The 21889-nt window shown below is 36.5% G+C and overlaps 1 protein-coding gene across 4 annotated transcripts in view; it reads right to left on the bottom strand.

The window, feature by feature from the left end:
• LOC131144877 (DNA repair protein recA homolog 1, chloroplastic) overlaps positions 1 to 18385 on the bottom strand; it is a 62920-nt gene extending 44535 nt beyond the window's left edge. For 3 of the 4 annotated variants that reach the window (XM_058093802.1, XM_058093801.1, XM_058093803.1), the window contains exons 1-3: positions 17963 to 18385; positions 3150 to 3241; positions 2848 to 2923 (exon numbers count right to left, since the gene is read on the bottom strand). In XM_058093802.1, the coding sequence (XP_057949785.1) occupies positions 2848 to 2923; positions 3150 to 3241; positions 17963 to 18205 (411 nt within the window). In that variant the 5' untranslated portion in view covers positions 18206 to 18385. The remainder of the gene's footprint in view (positions 1 to 2847; positions 2924 to 3149; positions 3242 to 17962) is intronic. The other variant, XM_058093805.1, reaches the window with a different exon arrangement.
• Between the last annotated feature and the right edge of the window lie 3504 nt (positions 18386 to 21889).

The following is a 21889-nucleotide window of genomic DNA, read 5'->3' on the forward strand; positions in this document are numbered from 1 at the left end:
TCTACACCATCAAATAATTTCCTGACAGCTCTATTGAATGGCTTAAGGCTCAATTGGTTGCCAATAGGTACACCCATATGTAGTATTAATTATTTTGAAACCTTCTCTCTGGTTGTTTGATTAAATTCTATTCATGTATTGATCTCATTGGCAGTTTATTTTGATTAGCCCATATATCAGTCGGATGTGAAGAATGCCTTCTTGTACGGAGATTTGCAGGAGGAGGTATACATGGAAACTTCCTAGGTATGTTGCTCAAGGAGAGCATAGTAAAGTATGCAAGTTGCATAAGGCCATTTATGGTCTTAAACAGTCCCCTCGAGCCTGTTTTGACAAATTTAGTTTTATAGTTTCTGCATTTGACTCTATCCAGTGTTACTCTGATCATTCAATTTTTGTCCACAAAACGAAGACAGGTGTGGTAACTCCCGTAGTTTAGGTTGATAATATCATCATCACTAGCAACAGCCATAGTGGGTATTCTACGTTACTTTCTTGGTATGAGATTGTTTTGTGTAGGAAAGGGTTGAATCTATCACAATGAAAATATGCGCTGGACTTGTTAAGTGAGACTTGTTTGTTGGGAGCTAAACCAATTGATACTCCTATGTATCCCAATGTGAAGTTGTCCAGGGATGTTGGATTGGACTTTGAAGATAACGTCGATTAGGCAAGTGGTTGGCAAGTTGATCTACTTGACTGTCACTAGACCTAACATATCTTTTGCAGTGGGGGTGGTGAGTCAATGTATGGAAAACCCCAAACAACCACATAGCGATGTTGTTTGTAGGATTTTGCGGTATCTCGAAGGCTCTCCTGGCAAAGGTTTGATATATAAATGTAATAGAAATTGTGACACTGTGGGATACTCTTATGCAGATTTGGCTGGATCTTTTGGTGTGTACATTTGTGTGAGGTAACCTTGTTACTTGGCGTAGCAAGAAACAACCTGCTGCAGCAAGATCTAGTGCCAAAGCAGAATATCGAGCTATGACTCATACTATGAGTAAGCTTATGTGGCTAAAGTCTCTTTCGTCAGTGATGAGATTCTTGGTAATGAAGCCAATTGATGTATTTTGTGATAATCAAGCTGCCATTTATATTGCTAGCAATCTAGTGTTTCATGAGAGGAAAAAGCACATTGAAGTTGGTTGTCATTTTGTGAGTAATGTCGTGTTGAAGAAGGTCGTGAGGACACCCTTTGTGAAATATGTCAATCAGTTAGGCGATGTTTTAATGAAGCCTTTACTTAAGCCAGCCTTTTCTAATGTTTTTTACAAGCTGAGGTTAGGTGATATTTATACAGCTCCAGCTTGAGGGGGATGCCAGAAGCAAATATGTTATTTTAACAATTAGCTTGTGTTAATGGGAGTATTTTTGTCCTTAAGAATTTATTAATAATAATATATAAGAGGGCAGACATGGAGCTGTACGCAGGCTCCAGGAAACTCCCACTCAGTTCTTTCCTCTCTTTTTCTCTTCTTCTCCTCTTCTCTTCTTTTCTCCACCATCTCTAACTTTACAATAGGTTTATTTTGTAATTATATGTTTCAGTTGTACTGTTGGAGTATAAGTACTTTCATTGTAATGTATTAGATTGCAATTCAGTTTCTCTCACTGCTACCTCCCCCCCGCCCCCCACCTCACCCACTCTTCTTCCTTCCTTCCTTCTTCTTCTTCTTCTTCTTCTTCTTCCTCCTCCTCTTCTCTTCTTCTTTCTTCTACTTCTCTGTTCTGTCCCTAACTCTCTGCAGCCTTCTAGTTTCTGTTCTTTAATTCTGCTTTGCCATTTCTATTTCTCTTCCTCTGTACTTCTGTAATTCTCCTCCCCTTGCCCCTTCCTCTCTCTTCTTCTTCCCTCCTCTCTGTTTCTCTCACTCAGTTCCCTCTCCGTTTCTATTTCTTTGCTGTCCTACATCAATTTGGTACTGTCTGACATCAGGTTGCTTCTTATGCAAGGAGAAAGTGAATGAAAAAGGTCAAACGAGATCTATAAGTCACAGAAGAAAATGAGGAAAAGTAAGGAAGATGAACTGAAGAGGGGAGCAAGGTTAGATCATCCTGTCAATACTGGTTTGAAGAATTTTGGGATCCATGAAGGGTGGGGAAGGCCCAGTTCTTGTGTTGCTGAAATTATTGAAAAGGATACTGAAGTATTGTGTCAATATCCGGCAACGGGCTTGAGGTTCTCTGGTGATAGATCAATTCAAGATAGCAGTTGAAGATCTTCTGCTAAGGTTCCTAGTTCGAGGAGTATAAGATCAGATATGGAAATTATCGATGCTATATTCTATCCCGAGGTGCCAACAAAGGAGTTTAGCATGGCGTCCCAACCAAGAAAACTAAAGAAAGAGGGGAAAACACAATAAACATGGGAAAACACATACACACAAAAAGCGGAGTCACCACCTTATTTTTTGAAAAGGGAAAAAAAAAAAGAAAACCCTAAATGCCTATGAAATCAGAGATTAGATCCGGAAGTACAATTGTGAACAAAAAGTTTGATTACCCAACCATCAACCAGCATCCCTATCGTCACCTGAACCAAGGAAAAGAAATTTGGGAGAAGAAAAGAAAAGGGAAGGAAAAGACCCCATTCCTTGTTACTGCCAAAGAGGTGCACCTTGTGCTTTTGACAACTATAGGCCAAATTGTTCTATAAGAGTAAGGGCAATACTTTAAAACAGCGTACAATACCTTTCTATAAAGTTAATGATTACAATAGGTAAATTGCTTGTTAAACCACAATATTCAAGAGACATCTAACATCAATCAAGCTACAACATTTAAACCAATCATTGGAAAAAAAAAAAAAAGTAAAGGAATGAACAAGTTAAAAAATAGTACCTCTACAATTCTCCCTTTGGGAAGCCCACCACCAAGGGCAAAGTCCAATGTCAAACAGCCACTTGGAAATGTTTCACTGCAATGGACACTCATACACACCCCATCCAACTTAAATTCCATGAGGTAGTAACAATGTAGTAACATGATGCAATGCCCCATACCATGTCATGCAATGCTCCAAACATGACCTGGAGTGTTGCACCAAATCTCCCATCTCTCTACTGGGAAAAAAAAACAAAAAAAAAAATGGGGTAGGGGGATGGGAGAAGGAAGAAACACTATGACATGAGTGAAGAACATACACCAGAGCTCCACCAGCACTGCCCAATCTTGTTACACTTCCTTTCCCAAATGAATTGTTTATGTCATTCATTGCTGCTTCAAGTGCTTTTTGCTGTATCAGAAAGACAGGGATTTAATCCACTTATAACTAAATCAATTATTCAGCGAGTCTGCCAACTTTAAAAAATTACCCAAAACACAAAATATGGACAAACTATGAAGTAGTCCGCGCCAAAGAATAATAAATAAATAAACAAAACAAAACATTTCAGTCAAAATGTAAAGACCATTACCAATACAACCGGTAGCTAGTAGTGGGACTCACCCCACACAATTGCATTGACAGCTCAAGACTTTTACCACTGTGCCAAATGATGGACACCAGCTATTATTATTATTGCTAATACTACTAATACTTTCAACGTTTTCAAAGGGCAAATCAAGGCTCACCTCAAGACAAGGTGTGCGTAAAACGCCTTGAAGATTAGTCTAAAATACCAAAATTATGAAAGGCAAGCACATAATACATAAATGCTTATGCATTGGAGCAAATGTGTACTTTTTGCACTGTTTATATTGAGGCTTACGCATTTTAGGTTTTTGAGTTCTAAGTTACATTTGGTTAGTAAATAAGGGCCATCAAAATTTAGTCAAATGTTTATGAGAAAGATTAAGGAATGTTCTAATCTTAGTGAATGTTTAAACTCTTGAACCTAAACCTTTTCCAAAACAATTGAGAGTTACATGATGAATCATGGTCAAAATTTGAACTTGCAATGTTACGCTCATTGCTTTGCATGGTTTAATTGAGTGAATTTAAGATCATGTGCTTAGAATGATGAGCAAGTAGTATACAAATTGAATTTGAATTTTTTTTTTTCCAAATTTTTTTTGTAATTTTCCAAGTTTTTCTTACTTTCCAATCCATTCATAATTCATTAATATATTTTTTTAATTTAAAATAAAAATTCTCAAACAATTTATGCCTTAAGGCTTACTCCCGAGCTCATTAAGGTTAAATGATCAGTGTCACAGACCCCCAAACAACCAAGGGCCGCACAACACTCATTAGAGGCTCTCCCCAACAGACAACTTATAATTACACGTTCAAAGTCTGCAAACATGAGCACCAGATAAGTCTTGAAAGCCACTCATAACCATGAAAGTATTAATACAAACAACAATAGATCATGAAGGCAAGAAACATTCAAACTCAATGATAAACAGGACTACTTATTTTATTTAATTAAAAGGACAACCATACAAGTCATAACACAAGTAATTTGATATCCATTATAAATCCCTGGAGAATACATGTAAAGCCATCTCTCCTCCCCATTTAACCCACATTACATTGTCACCCCCTAACATCCTCCCCCACTTATCTTATCGACGTCCTCGTCGATTTTCTGTAAGGAGTCTTCAGTCTTTGGGTTTTGATGTTGTTGTCTTAAAGTTCATGAAATCTTGAATATTCTGTATGGCATGCTAGAAGTTTTCTATCTTCTCCCAACTGTTGCTGTTGGCGACCTTCATCGTTGACGACTTGTCTGCAAGGATCTCTTCTACATCTTTGGTTACAGTCTTCATTCTTTGGTGAAGATGTATGCTCTGGGACTCTTTCCTTTGTACAGCTCATCCGCTATGTGAGGTAACTGCGGCTACTGACCTATACAAGTTGAAAAGGACTCTTGTTGAACACTTTTGGGCATTGAAACAAAACTGAGCCACATCAAGTAGTTGCACCCAATTCTTCTAATTGACATTGACGAAATGACGCAAGTACTCTTCTAGTAGCCCGTGGAATCTCTTCGGCTATCCATTTGTCTGTGGATGATAGCTCGAAGAGATGTCAAGCCGTGAACTAATGATTCTAGGAAATTTTGTCCAGAACTTGTCAGTGAATCTTTAGTCTTGGTCACTGACAATATCTTGGGGAACAACCCAATACTTCACAACATTTTGGAGAATAGTTATGTCGTCTCCTCTGTCGACACTATTTCTATGCGGGCATAAACGTACCATATTTCAAAACCCTGTCTATAACCACAAGCATAAACCTTGCATCTTAAAAGGTTTCATGATGCCTGGAAGAGCAAGTATCGGATCTCTCATCATAGAATCTTTCAAGTCATCAAAGGCTCCCTGGCACTTCCGTGTCCAATTCCACCCTTGACCCTTCTTTAGCAGTTTTGTCAAAGGAGCAGTTCTCCTTGAGTACCCCTCTACAAACTTCCTGTAATAGATAGCAAGCCCAAGAAAGGAACGCAGCTCCTTCACTATCGTTGGGATCTTCCATTTTTGAATCGCTCTCACTTTCGCCATATTCATCCTAATATGACCCTGCTCAATTACATGACCAAGGAATTTGATGCTTCGCTGTGCAAAAGATCACTTCTCTTTCTACCCATCCAACACAACTTGGATGTTCTTACGCACAAGCTCTTGGCCTACTTCTTCCTTTACCCCCATCGTGGCTAAATATCTCTATTCACCCCTTCTCAATCCCTTCTTGAGTTACGTGGCTGAAAAGAACTTCTTATCGTCTCCCTTCCTTACAATAGCTTGCACCATGTGAGGGTGATCTCCCATCAAACACAAGGAACCAGCAAAAGGCATTGGCACTACCTTAGCTTCCCTCAAGAATTCCATTTTTTTTTGCATGGATCATCTAAAGCATTTACCTTGCCTACCCTTTGGCGCTTGGCGTGACACCTTGTCTACCCCTCCCGAGCGCTTGGCGTGGCACCCTGCAACCCTTTTGGGCGCTGGGCGTAAACCATTAGCCTTAATCCTCAAGATTAACTTACCAGAGCATACAGCTATCACCCTGCCTACCCTTTAGCGCTTGGCGTGACACCTTGCCTACTCTTCTGGACGCTTGGCGTGAACCATTACCTTTTCTCTGCAATGTTAACTTACTAGAGCGTGCTGCATTCACCTTGTCTACCCTTTTGATGCTTGGTATAACACCCTGCCTACCCCTCCTGGGCGCCTGGCATGATACTCTGCCTGCTCTCCTGGGTGCTTGGCGTGAACCATTACTTTTTCTCTGTAGTCTAGTGGAAGTCCTCCGACCACTCCACCATCAAATTGTCATGGTCGACACCCCTTGTCTGCACGGTTCTTTGTGAATTGGAAGGTTTCCGGGCGATTTCCACCATGTAGGCCGTCAAAAGTGAGTGGGAGAATTGATTGTTAACTTGTCACCATCTCAAAAGAATTTTATAAGTTGCAAAATATTAAGGTCTCGGTAACTTAATTCGAGACCCCTCATTGGTATCAATTATCGGCCTTCGAGACATATATGCCATTGGGTTTAACTTAGCACTCATCTCCTACAAGTTGTTCTGAAACTGGTTCGTTATGTTCCGGAGCTCGCCTACCTCTTTGAACTCCTTTTTCAAGGTGTCAATAAATTCTTTAACATTCTCGGCAAGCAAATAAAAATTTTTAGTTAACTCCCGTAGGGAAGTCTCAAGTTCTATTGGCTCCCCCCCCCCCCCCCTCTTTTGAATTGTAAGGGATGGCATCATGCCCTCAATGTGTTTCAGCCTATTCTCAAAGGCTTCCAATTGCTCAATGCCCCTCTAGAAGACCTCAAGCTCTATTGGCTTTTTCTCCACGAATTTTATATGTGGGATGAACTTCTCAAATTCCACAATTCTACTCTCAAGTTCAAATACACTATATAGGTTTCCTTTAGTGTTTTCTCTAGCAACTTCAAGCTCTATTGGCATGCCTTTCTCTTTTGAAATTTCCGTCACAAACCTTTGGAGTTCAAAGAACTTTGTCTCCAAGGTTTCGAGTTTTGTCACTCTTGCCTCAAGCGCTTCAACGCGTTCTATCTTTACAGACTTTTAAGTTCTCATTTTACCACTCATGGTGCTCACACACATTGTACTCTGATACCAACTGTTATGGACCCCCAAATACGACTCAATTAAGGGTAGCATGGCACTCGTTAGAGGCTATCCCCCAACAAAGTCAGCCGATAATTACACGTTCAAGTCTGCAGACATGAGCACCAAATAAGTCTCGAAAGCCACTCGTAACCATGAAAGTATTAATACAAACAACAATATATCATAAAGGCAAGAGACATTCATACTCAATGATAAATAGGACTACTTATTTTATTTAATTAACAGGACATCCATACAAGCCATAACACAAGTAATTTGATATCCATTATAAATCCCTGGAGAATACATATAAGGCCATCTCTCCTCCCCATTTAACCCACATTATGTTGTCACGCCCTAACACTCAGCCTTACACCTCAGCTGTGAGCAGAAACCCAAATAAAAGCAACAAGAAATCTCCTCTTTGAAGTCCTCAGTGAACATTCTTGAGCTTCAAACAGCCAACAGTTTCTCTCCAATGAAGAACACAACATGAGACAAAGGAACAGTTCTCTGGATGATACTGCGGTTCTTCTTCTCCGCCCTTCAACCCCATCTCCTTTACAAGACAGTCCCCCAACACCTCCCCCCCCCCCCCCTCCCCCCAAAAAAAAAAAAGCAAAATCCAGCAGACATCAAAAATTGATAAAGTAATTTGAGTCTATAATTCACAAGCAACTTGGCAATGAACCAAAATGTGGTCTGCAGTGTACTAGTTTCAATATGATAGGATCAAGATATAATCAGGTACAGAGAAAAATGATACATGGAATTTTTCAAATTTGAATGCCCCCGATTTGAGGGATTGACGTCAAAGCCTAGCAGTTCTATTGTAACTTAAAAGTTGCAATTTGCAAATCCAAAGATTTTATGGGGTAACGGAGTGTCTTTCTGAGGCAAATGGATCAGCGAAAGAAACTAGCAGGTGATAAAGAAGGATGATTGAAAGGGAGGATTTGCAAAAGGATGATTATTAAGAAGTGTTTGAGTTAATTAGTTATGAAGTTTCATTGCAAATTGTCGAGGTTACATGTCTGAAGTATAAATCTCTCTGGTTACAAAGAGAACAAAGTTAATTGGTTAATTTTGCAATCAGAGGAATTTTGGTATACCAAGGGGGCTTATCCATCGCAAAAAACTTCAGCTAATCGAGTTACTTCTTGCTTCGGCAGTTAATGAATATTTTGAGAGATAGTTGGCCCAGCAATCAAAGACACAAAAAGAGTTGGAATTTTTTTAAACAAAAGATAAATAAAGAATATATTAAGAGATAAAAAGAAATGGTCCAGATAAGAAGGATAAGAATAAGATATCCTTCATTAAAGAAACTAACAACATAAGAAAAACACCAAAATATTAGATAAAAAATATAATGAAGAACCACTCTCTGATACCTCTACAAATCAGTCACTGATACTCCTATGAAGAAACCATTTGCAGAACACCATAGAGATGCCAAAACAAGAAGCCTACACCATATCTGGTCAACATAGTAATTGTATCCTTAAATGTTCTTGCATTACACTGTAACCAAATCCACCAAATCACTGGTAAAGCACTTCTAATGTAGGACAAGAGGGGAGGAAAGAAGGGAGAGATGAGAGAAAAAGTGATAAGGAGAAACTTGGAATAGAGAGAGAGAATGAGACAAAAAAGGTAAGATAGGGAGAGAATGACAATAAATTAGGCAAAATCAAAAATTCATCAAAACTAACCAGGATTACATGCATAAGCCCTATATCTATTGGCAAATTAGACACCCTAGCGACTAAAAAAAGCCCAAAATTAAAAATATCCACAATAATTAACATATCAAAATGAACCCAAAAAATTCATAAATGCTATCAAGACTTCTTTTTGCAGGCCCATCCATAGTTTTAAAAAATGGCGGTGGACCGCTAACTATAAAAGTCACGGTGTAGCAGTCAGTCATTTGGAATGCTATGCATAATGCATAACAGACACTGTGTTTGTGAATTCGTTTATGAGATTACCAAACTTGTTAAAACTTGTAGACTCACATGTTTTGACTCCAAAATACTGCATACTGATGTCTTAAGTGATCATTAATTTATGACTAAAATTTTAAATCAAGTTACACATAGTATATGCTAAATACATTGAATGTTATATTGGTTCCTTTGTCACTAAAGGGAGAAAATCCTTGTAGCTTTTGCCAGTAATCATTTTATTGAGTATAATTTAATATAAACTAAGAAATCACAAAATAATGAAACATAAACAAAGGAATTTGTATTTCATATTTCATGGCATAATCACATAAAAGCATAAGCATCTAATCAAAGAAATGCGTACAGAGCAAATGCTAAAGACTACCTCGCTTCAAATTTAAGATTTGATCAGATTTTTTTTTTTTTTTAGCAATTGAAGAAAGTAGATGTATGTTGCAAATATAGTTTCTAATTTGCAAGAGAAAAAACTTCTTAAATATGATTTTTACTCTCCTACATAATAGACAATGTGATTATCTTCAATTAATTTGAGTTAGATTCATGAATATTTTATAGTAAATATAATAAATATGGTTTATAAATTCCGTTAAATAAAGCTTCAAATGTTTTTAAAAAGTACTAAGTTATTTTAAAAACTTGCTAAAGCAATTTGCAACTAGTTTCAAGGCAAAAGTATGATAGCCTATAGAAACATTAACAGTGTGTAATGGGCCATGACAGTCGTTATGACACCCTATCTGAAGATACAGATTTGAATCAAGACACCATGAGATGTCATCCCATAACAGCATGGGAAGCCACTTATACCATTAAGTAATGGCATTATGTAACAGTAACGGTAATAGTCAATTTTTAAAACCATGGACCCACCAGGTATGCTTAAAATTTCGTTGTTCTCTTCTCTCTTTTCTCTTGTTACTTTTCCTTGGCATCATGGGTGCCATAAAACATGAAAGGAGGGGATTGCTATCAATCCATTTAGATCGAAGGGAAAACCTTCAATCTAATACTAGAGAAAGTGGGCAAGGGAGATTTTTTTGTTTGTTCTCAAGCATAATCAAGCAAAATCAATAGGTGAGGCTTTTTGTGAAAGCAAGGAAATGGTTTTCCAATAGTTTGGCTTCAAATTTTTGCAAGGAATGGGTTTTTGAAGCACTAGATTTGGTAGTGTGAGGTATTGATTGTTGATTCGACCAACAAAACTCAAGAAGTTCTTGGAGATAGGTTTGGGGTGGAAAGGAAGATGGTTTTTAGTGTTTGTTCCTGGAGGAGCAAAAGGGGATGGATGGGGAAAATTCCTGCAAGAATTCTGTGGCGCAGCTCGGTTTTTCCCAAATGAAAAGGATGTTTGGTGGCAAAGATTTACAGAGGGATGGTCGTTCTTGGAACCAGGTGGTCTCCGCAGAGAAGAACAAGACCTGTGATAAATGTCGTTACATGATGCAGCAAATGCAGGTGCAGCAACAGTTTGATCATCCGTCATTGATAAAACATCTCCATACGAAAGCTAAAACTTTGATGGCAGAGGCGGCAAGGGTTTTGTTAGGGGATGAGAATGCAATGAAGGTTGGATGGATTGGGTTGCGTTGTGTTGCTTGACCATCAATTTGTATTTGGACTGAATTTTGGGTCGCCTACGATTTGAGGTCTTGGACTTGTGTAAATGGGCTAGACGCACAAAGTTTTTAGAGGTGATCTAGCCCAGCTTCCAGCCTAATGGAACTTGAATAAAATCCAGTAGTCTCTTGAATGTTTTATTGGGTTTCCTGGCTAGGCCCAAAATTTTAATTATCACAAAGAGACGATGAACCCACTATAAAGCCCAATACAGTTAATTCTCATACGGAGATGGGTTTTCCCCTTACTTAGAATAGATTTAATGCATTATTGCAAGAAAGGGCTTTCAAGCCTTTGACTGCGGAACACAAGGGGATTAGTAGGGTGAATCAAGCAGGGCAACCTCCAACCAAGGATAGTGGCAACTCAGTTAGTCTCGAAAAATCAACTAGTGATCCTATGCTTTTGGCTTAAGAGGGTTGCTGCCAGGATGAGGGCATGATTAAGTAGTACTTGCACTAAGGTTCACGAAGGTGATACAGATAACAAACAGAGCTTAGCTACTGATGAGGGGGACAATTCTGCTTGTAAAGGAAGGAATTTCAAGAATGTATGTTTGTCGGGTTGACAAGGAAGTTAATTCTTCTAAGTAAACTAGAAAAAATGTAATAAACAATGTTGAAAGCACTTCATGTGTCATGAAGTCCCAGAACATTCAAAAGGAAGATAAAAATAAGAAGAGAATCAAGGGAAAGGAAAAGGAGAAATGGGGTGATGTGCCAAATAATGATAGTGATGATATTAGTGACTTTGCAAAAGAGGGTGGTTTTCTTTTGGATAAGATTCGAGATCAGTGCATTTACAATTCAAAATCATCTAATTTACTTGGGGATTTATCATATGTGGCTACTTCTCCAATGGAAGGTTAAGAGGGTTACTTTTATTATAGAGGATGGCTTGAGTAAGGAGCAATAGTGTAAGAAAAGGATTCTGCCCGCTCCAATTGTTCAGGTTTATTAGAAAGACTTGGAAGCTTAACAATTAATGGATGAGATGATTCTGTGGTAATTCAGACCTGGAGATAATGAGGTTTGCTTGGATGGAGAAAATAAGAAATTGAAGGGACAGAGTGAATTAGCAATCTTATAGTGCTCGGTGAACTATGAGAGCAAGGGCTTAAACAGAGGGTTCCTTATGTGACTTGCTAGTTAGGTTTTTTCTTTTTAAAATATTATTTTACTATTTTCATTTTTATTATTTTATTCTTTTTTCTTTTCCGGGGGGGGGGGGGGGGGGATTATCAATAAAAAAAAACATGGACCCACCTACAACAACCATTCACTCCAAGTCATCTTGTGAGGTGCTCTTCATACTTGAAATTAGATCTCCATTCTTGTCGGTGGATCATACAATCACATGCATGAAGTCCAATTAAACTTCTTGATTTACACAACCTTGTCTGTTCACTTGTTTGTTCCTTAGACATTCTCTTGAATCCCCTTCACTCCACCCATAAAAAAAACTGTGTTCTTTATTTGCATGGTTTCAGTATCACCATGAACAAATATTGTTTGTTTGCATGATTGATCGGTTGATTACCTCTACTGGTCTCAACATTGACACTTTACTAGTCTTAAGATTGATATTTTGAAAATTATTCTAGTTCTCTTCCTGTTCCCTTTTACTAATTTGATGATCTCTTTTCCTTCTATGGTAATTTAATTACTCTTCTCTTCTTAAATTGGTGACAGACTTAGGTTAACATTTTAACTATTTTCACTGTCAAACAACCTATGTTTTCATATGGTTCAATCCAAACTCATTGGCCCTACTAAATAGTATTGGCAAACAATTAACACAACTTCGACTTTTTTGATTGGTAGCCTATTACCACGAGGACGCACATGAAACATCTTTTTAAAATATATATATATATATATATATATATATATATATATGCTCCTAAGCTTTGTAAAGACATTTGGTGGCAATTATTTTAGGAAATCACAAAAGAAAATTCTGGGGTAATTGATTATTTTGAGGTGTTTCAAAAGTATATGAGCTTGTGTAGTTTATCTAAGGACGCAAGGAATGAAACCTATTATTTTATTCATGGGTTTTGGACATCAAAAGACAAGTCAACATATTTTAGCCTAGGACCCTTGAAGCAGCCTTTATCAAAGCTTTTGCTATGAAGCCTAGTTGTCAAATTGAGACTCAAATTGTGAATCGAAATTCCATTTGTCGGAATCGAGAATCTATAGAATCAAATCGTAAGATCGAGTACACATTTCCAAATTCAATTATAAATGACATACATGTTTTGATATACAAACAACAAAAAAAAAGATCAAATACATTTAATTTTGACAATAAAAATACCATGCGTATGCTTTCCTTAAACAAATGATAAGAGAAATTAAAATAATGAACCTTATCTTGTTTAAGGGAAGGAATCAATAAACAATAAAATAAAATATATAAAAATTTAAACGTCAGTGTTTATCAACAATTTAAAAAATATATATATTTCATGCATATTCTTTATTGACTTAAAAAATGAAAAAAATAAATAAGCTAAAAAAATTATAATAATTGAACAAACTACTATAAAACTAACTTTTGAATCTTAACAACGCAGTGAAATATGAGTACCACCTTAGCTGGTGAGTGTTCTACCCCTCTTCTCAATGACAAAACACTATACTCGTTATAAAGTGAAGAATAGTTTTGTGAAGGCAGCATAAGATCTAAAGTTTTATTTTTTTTCCTTCTCTAAGCACAAATTTGATGTATACAAGGAATGGAATGTAACCATGTAAAAACAAAAGCAATAAAAAAGAAGGAAATGTTTTCCTTTTTGGGGGGATTTAAAACTAGTCAAGTTTGCCAAGATATGATAGCTATAGGTCCAGAATCGTGTGAATCAATAGATTCGGATCAATTCAATAGATTCACAAGGTGAATCAATAGATTTTCTATGATTCAATTGTCTTTAGATTCGCTCGTAAGATTTGAGTCGATTTGGTGTGGGATTGATATGAATCGTATGAATTGAATCATGAATCATAAGATTCTAACAATGCTATGAAGGAATTGGATATGCCTTATATCCAAGGCTTGTGCACTTAATTTTATCCCTCCTCTCACTTTCACCATCTTGCTCCCTTATCCTTGATATGCCACCTACACCCTTCGTTCTTATTGACTTCACTCCTATTCACATCGTTTGACAATGAAATTTCACTTAAAGACCATTGTTCTGAGGTCATTGCATCATCAACACCTACCATTCTTCTTGATGTTCCCCTTGTCCCATCCCCTATTATCCTATCATGTAGTCCAACCATGTGCCATCCACTTGCTAAGTGTGAAGGTTGATTGCCAATGCCAATGCCACCATGACCCCAAGTGCTAAGTTGTCACTTTCCAAGGTTGAGCCCTAAGAAGCACTGACACTGACATAAGATGCAGGTACCAACACGGCAGTATGGAAATTTTGAAAATATTAGTATATGACATGACAGTAATACGTTAATTAATTAATATAAAATATATATATTCAAGCATGTTTTTTTTATTTTCAGATGACAAATATTGAAGTAATTTTAATTTAGAACGAAATATAGGCATCATTCATACTCATTCTACAATTAATTAATAATTTAATATAATCAGATTATCTCAAAATAGAAGTAAGAGATCTCTGAGCTGACTGGCAGCGAGCCATCAAGCTCATCAGTCCATCACTCATCAGTTATGAGCCATCATGTTCTGCCCATCAATTTTTTTTTTCATAGAAAACTGGCAAAAAAAAAGGGAAGATGGAGAGGGCCAGTCAGGTAGAGAGCCGAAAGGCTCCGTCACACAAACTGTTTGTGAGCGATAGGTGGTCAAGAACTTAATAAATAAAAGAAAAAAGACAAACGGGGTATATAATGGTTGGTTACTGTTTATAGGAAGAGAGAGAGAGAGGGGGGGAGGCAGGAAAGGAGGGATGGAGAAGAGAGAAGCTCATACCAATCGGCTCGAACCAAAGAACCAAGGGAAATCTTTCTCTAATGAGTCAGCGACTCACTTTCAATCCTCTGGTCAGTCGTTGCTCTGGTGACACCTCTTTTCATTGCTGCTCTCGCAGTGCAAGGAAAGCCCGGGAAGCCCAGCAGTGCAAGGCAGCAACAGCGCTAGGGCTCAACCTCGAAGCATGTGTGTCTCTCAACCCTTTCAATTTTTGGGAAACTTTGCTCTAAATGACAGATTTAAATGGGAAAAATGCAGCATTTTATGTCAAGACATGTTCTGTACATGTCCAAGTCATGAGCCAATGTGCCAGGCATGTCTCAAAAATGTGTCCAACAATTGAATTGATTTCTGACATGTGTTAAACATGTATCAGGCATATTAGGCAGGTGTCATTGACCAAAATGTGTCAGATACTAATACTCAAGGCTTCCAGGAGTGTCAGTGCTTCTTAGGTTGAACCTTTCTGGTTCTGCAATCAGTATGATTATTTATTTATCAGAAAAACTTGTATGACATCCACAGTTCTTCCCACAATCTCGTTGGGCACCCTTATTGGGTATTCTCCTCAACCTTTGTTCACCCTCCTTATGATCATTTTCTTTCTCAATTTAGTCTTGTTATTGTATTATTTTTATTTGTTGCCCATTCATGCAGTCTTTTGGATTTCTTATCTTCATTTTATTTGGCACAGTGCAACTCTAGTCCTTTTTATGCCATTATTTGTTAGCCCCAACGTTTCATTAACCTTGTTTCGATGATAACAAACATTTATGAACTAATGGCTTTGTGCTTAAGTTGTGTTCTACAGGATTAAAGCCATTGAAGTAGAAGATGCTGAAGAAATTGAGAGAAGTATTTGAAGACTTTAATTGATTCATTTCTACTTTTATTTACTCATTTGTAATGTACTTTAACTTGTAAAATCATGAAAAAACAGAAGGCATAGCACTAATGGACCTTAACTGAAAAAAGGAGAACAAATGGAAGCCTGAACCCCAGCCTTGTGCCAGGGCAGATCGACTGGCCCCTGAAGGTGGTTGACCGGTCTAGCAAGTTTTGCCTGTGACAGTCTTCTTCTGGTCTCTAATGGCTAGTAAGCGATCAATTGAAGTCAACTGGTTTGAAAGCTAGAAAGGCTCCAACGGGCAGAAAACGGCTAGTTTTCATCTGAACTCTATATGTATGCCCTCCTAAGCCTTCAGAACATTAAAAAACATACACATACTGAATAACCAAGTGTTCTAGCATCAATTCTCTCTTATTCTCACTTTGTGCTTTATTTTGCTCATCCTTGGGAGATAGTTTAGAAAATTCTTGAGCTTTATTTGATTGTTTTTTGAGAGTTTTTCTTAAGCCTTAAGTTGTAAATCTTTCCTTGTGAGGATATTTGATTTGTAAGCTCCCTTGTAAATATTGCCTCCATCAAAGCAAGGTGTTTTTGTTTCCCTATCTCCATGAAAAACAAGGGGTGTAATTGGTGTCCTTGCCACCGTTAAAGCAAGGGAAATTAGTGGAACCTCAAGACGGTTGGTCTTGAGAGAGTGGACGTAGGCCGGTGGCTAAACAACTATAAAAATAGTTTGGAAATCCCTCTTCCCTTCTCTTTGATTTAATTTCTTTTGTATTGTGTGTTTTGATCGATTGTTGTATTAGATTTAAAATTTTTTTATCAAGCACTTTAATTTCTTTAAACCTAATTCACCCCTCCCCCTCTTGGGTTGCCTTTGGGCCAACATAATTCATTATGGAATGTATGCTTATTTTATTGATCAGCAATGGATTTGAATATTTTTTTCTAATTTCAACATGACATGAATCCTCATCAAGGCTCTTTGGAGCCTGTTGTATTAGTTGATGTTGTCCAAGTGATAATTCTCCTCTTCCAACGTCAAATTACTACCATTTTTGCTCCTACACATTGGTTCTCACTATCCCCCAATGACCATGTTTTTGCAATATGTATTTAGCCCTCTTTTCCTTATTCTCTTAGAGCAAAATCATCGCCTTAACCCACAAGATCGAAAGTTTTTTATTTTTTTTTCAAGATGGGGAGAATGGTTAGGAGCAAAAAGGAGTTGAATGAGCATGTTAACAAGAGACCAGAAAGGAGAGTGGATAGCATTATTTATTAATTGGCTGCCTGTAACATATCACTACCCTGGTGATCTTGGATCCTTATCCTCAAAAACAGGATGAAGATCTCTGAGTTGGATAGTTCTCTCTAGAGCCTCTACAAAGGGCTTAGGATCACTGCCACTTAGGATTATTCCAGTGCAACCAAACATGGTGATCCCATTACTCCACCAACATTAACCTTGATTTTCAGGTGATCACTCTATATCAAACACCCTCATTTAAGTAAATATTAAGCAAAGATTAACTACTCTGCTCCAATATGGACAACCCTTTTTCCCCTTTAGTTTCATAGGTTTCAAAACTGAAAAAGGTAAATACTTTTGGCCCTTCCCATCATACAGCCGTAAAAGGTAAGAGAAGCCAAAGAACATTTTTGGCAAAACTTAATCCAACTTGGGAAAATTCCTAGACAAAATTGACGTAACAGCAGCTTCTTTTTAGGCCTTAAATTGTAACAAAATATCTAGGATGGCCAACATAGATATCATCGACAGTGAAGAACTAACTGCTACTCTTTTTCTCCTTGCATAGAAAACAACCTATAGATTTCTATAAATCCTCCACTACTCAACAGTACAAGCTTTATGGTTTCCCTTAATTTTGTAAAAGATCTTTGCCATCTGGGAGGAGCTCAAACAGATTTCGACCGTTCCTCATTATGTCGTAGTTTATACTGGCAAGCAGCAGGGCGATCAACAAAGGAGTACATAGACGTCCTTGGACCCTTAAAAGTATGTATGAGGTTTTAATCCTTCCGAGGGATCATTGCTCAGGAAATCCTGAAGCTGATCACTTAGTTCAAAGGAGAGCAAAGACATGGAAGTCATTTTAGAGGGCAACCATGAACTGCATGGGTTGAGCCCCTGAAACTGTATAATCTCTCTGCAGTTTTATTCAGAAACTCATTAAATTGGAAACGAGGTTGACACTGACTACTCAATTCTCCATTTCAAACAGCACAACCACGATAAAATCATGGTTAATCGTAACATTCTCAAGCAGCTACATCCAGAAGCACAACATACCAAAACCCAGTAAAATTGTAAAATCATTACTTTAAGACTGATGAAACCACAAATGAATGCTCAACTGAACTTGGAATTGCCAATTCAAGTAGTCCGGCCGCTGATTCTCTTTTTACACTAATTTATCATACGGTAGCTGAAAAAAGCAAGGCTGAGTGTGTATAGTACGGCTAAATGTATAATTTATAATAGAATAAGAGCGTAGAGATGTTACCCTGTCGAGGAAGCGAGGGTCGGAGTCCCCCGAAAGAACGCCGTTGACCTTGCCGCTAGCTTCGAGCTCGCAGAAAAACCTGATAATCTTCTTTTTGTTCATCTTCAGCTTCTCCCTCAAGGCCCATTGACGACAAGCTTGAAATGGTACGAGAGTGGAGGGAGGTAAGCGAAATGGAGGTGGGTTGAGTTTGTGTTTCGAAGATATAAACTGGGATTTTAGAGGCAACGCGCAGTCCACCATATTCGATTCAAGTTGGCTTCTACTTGCTCCGAACGACGTCTGGCGAGGGGGCAAGCAAGCGAGAGGTTTAAGAGGGAGCGGAGAGACGTTCGAAGCAAAGCTGGTGAGGGGGAACGTCTTTTGTTTTGTTGGTGGGCTTCAATCTCTGTTCGCAATTTACTTGGGATAAAATCCAAAGACGCTCTCCCTCGGTATGTCCGATCAATAATAAAGACAGCATTTTTAGTGGCAGTTCTAAATTTTTTAAATAAAATGAAACACAAAAACATATCTAATCTGAATTCAGAAGTTTATTTTTATAAATTAAAATATATAATAAAAAATTTTCAATATCTAAGTAATTAAATTAAAATAATAAATTTTAATTTTATGTTATAATAAATTATATTTTTATTTATTATTAATTAAATATATAACAAGTAAATATTATTTATATTAAATTAATTTTAATTTTATATTATAATAAATATTATTTATATTAAATTAAAAACTTCAAATTACGTAATTGTTTATTAATTTTATTTAATATATATGATACTAAACATTAAGAAGGTTACATTCAAAAAAAAAAAAAAACGCATATTCACATATTAGATAACAAATATTTAAAATAATTTAAATTTTAAATTCAGTGATTGATTCAATAATAATTTAAATTTTAAATTTAGTGATTGATTCAACTTCAATTCAGAATTGGTTCACAAAATTATAATTGAATTGAGTGTTGAGTCCTTAATGCTAAAGTTATCCTTCTATAAATATTTTTTATTTTTTAAAAAAATTAATAATTGGAGATATAAATATTAAAAAAAAAATCAACTCCTTAACAATTTGAATTATAAAATGCTATCTAAAATAATCTTATAATTATCCTAAAATGTCCTTATAATTCATTATGATTGATTTTTTAAACAAATTTAGACACTCTTCAATCTTCAATTCTTAATTATTTTTAATAATTTTTTTAAAATAAATATAAACTTTTGTAAAAAACACACATATAGTGTGTGTCTATGACTAGTTTTAATTATGACAACTAGCCATGGGCATGTAGTACATGCAACCTCCACAACTCTTTATTTTTAAACATTTTAAAATTATAAAAATAGTCCAGAGTTGAAAAATATTTTAAGTTTTAGTTTAATATTTGTTGTAAGGTTTTAAAAAAAATGTAACCTTATATTTGGGGAGCACTTGGATTTGGAGTTGTATTAGATTTGAATTGTATTGAAATTTGTCCTAATTCATCCAAATCCAAATCCAAATCCAAAATCTAAAATTCATGCTCCCAAATACAGCGTAAGGGCATTTTGGGATAGTTATTGTAACGACCCAAAAATTCATACCATTTTTCTTTTACTATCAAATTATAAATCATAACTTTGATACCCTGTATATAAAATATCTGTCATCATCACGGCCCAGAGTGGATGTTGTGGTAACCTTTGCATACCATGTATATTACCTATGCAACGAAAAACATAAATATCCAAACCATATCCCAAAATACACAATACCAAAGTATTACTGATCCTCCTATAAATATATACACATATGCACATCATTTCCCAAAAATCCCGAAATACTAAGGGCTCTACTACTCAACCCCCAAAACTATGCCAACTCAACCGCCTCCTCTATCCCTGAACCGACCCTACACGTCTCTCTAGGTTACCTGAAATGTTCATATTACTGGGGTGAGACACCTCTCATTAAGGAAAAACATGTTATTAGCAGTGTGTGGCATATAAGTCTTAATACAAAACATAATCTTTAATTAAACTCTAAATGAGAAATCATGTAAAAGTGTATGTACAATAACCCACGCCTATGTCATTTTAAATATAGAATTTTTGAGTTATTCATTCAATCATACCTCTAACTATAATAAGTAATCTCTGTTTCTGTATATACTATATATATATATATATATATATATATATATATATATACATCATTCTAAAAACTTCCCTGAATGGTTGTATGTCATGATTTAACCCCTCATGACAAGGTTGTGCAGCCCGTGGGTGTAACTAAATACTGGTTGGCCTACCAGTGCTAGTCTAACTGTGTGCATATGTCTGTATATGCCTATAACACGAAAGACCCGCTCCACCTGATCCAGATGTCAGGGAGTCCTCTACCACACCTGTGGCACAATCAACAATACCATACTCTATCTGAGATGTATGGTCACATTGTCTATACTGTATAGTTATGGTACCGTGCTCTGTAAACTATTCTGTTTCATCAGGGTTTGATACTATATAATACTATTTATATATAACATCTATATGTTTTACCATGATTCTGTATAAACTGTATTTACCATGATGTTGTAATTCTCTATATTTACCATGACGTTGTATTAACTCTAAATCTATATAATCTGTATTTCTATATATCATGGTTCTGTAAAACTATATATAATCATGGTTCTGTAAAATACTATATAATCATGGTTCTGTAAAATACTGTATAATCATGATCCTGTAAAATGTTGTATAAGTTGTATATTATAATTCTGTAAAGATTATATGATCATAATTCTGTAAATTTGTATAAAATTATATAATATTCCAGTACTACTCATGTCACACAGTTAAATAAAACTCATTAAATATAATCTATAATACTGTATAATCTTCATACTCTAATCTATTTACAAATCATACTCCATAACTCATAATTAAATACTATGCTCTACTGATAAAATTTCTAATTTAACTGGCATAACATATTTCCCCTACCTAACTAACTGGGAAACCTGACCCAACGCAATCCTTACGCCCACAGCATACTAAACTCAAAATCCTGAGTTCCTGAGGATATACCTGCTGAGATCCTCAACCCATGCCTGAGGTGTTTGAAAACTCAATCCCTGAAATCACAACATCCTAGTTTAATCAAACCAAACACCAGTATATTTTCATCTAACCCAAAATTTGAGTTTAGAAAAGCCTAGTAACTATAAAACCCTAAAACAACCTACTTACCCTGATTTTGGAATGGTGCCCAAACTTATCAAACTAAAATTCTGCTACAGTTAGGTTGTAAAGAATCTCCCCAGGATCAACGTGGTAGCTTCTGATCTTCAAAATGGGGAGAAACGGGGCTGAAATCTAAGAGAGAAGGTGAGAGGGCCGAATTTTAGAGAGAGAAATAGTAAAGAAACAATTCTTTTGCTGAAAATCTAATTTTTCCATATTTATAGGTGGCTGGCCACATGGCTTCATCAACGAGACATGTGGACTCGTCGACGAACTGAAGAAGGAAGTTCATCGATGAAGGTGAAGAGCTTATCAGCGAACCGATGGGTATGAAATACCTCCCTCTCAGTATCTCTTCGTCGATGAAACACCTGAACTCGTCAACGAACACTACATGAAAGCTCGTCGACGAAACCATGGCATTCATCGACGAACTCTACTTTCTCCCCTTTTAATTTTTCTTGCTCCCTATTATATAATTATTATAATTTTCGGGTCTCTACATTCTCCCCTTCTTATAAAATTTCATCCTCAAAATTTGCTATCTGTGCTATATACCATCTTCTAAGGAAAAATTCACTACTTACTTTATTAATTACCCTCACTTATGGCGGAGGAATACCGTGGTTACAATTAGGGTTCTGGGAGATTACAAATATACATACATACATAAAATAAAATTCTCCCATAAACA

The sequence above is a fragment of the Malania oleifera genome, chromosome 12 (assembly GCF_029873635.1).
Source record: "Malania oleifera isolate guangnan ecotype guangnan chromosome 12, ASM2987363v1, whole genome shotgun sequence".
NCBI lineage: Eukaryota > Viridiplantae > Streptophyta > Magnoliopsida > Santalales > Ximeniaceae > Malania > Malania oleifera.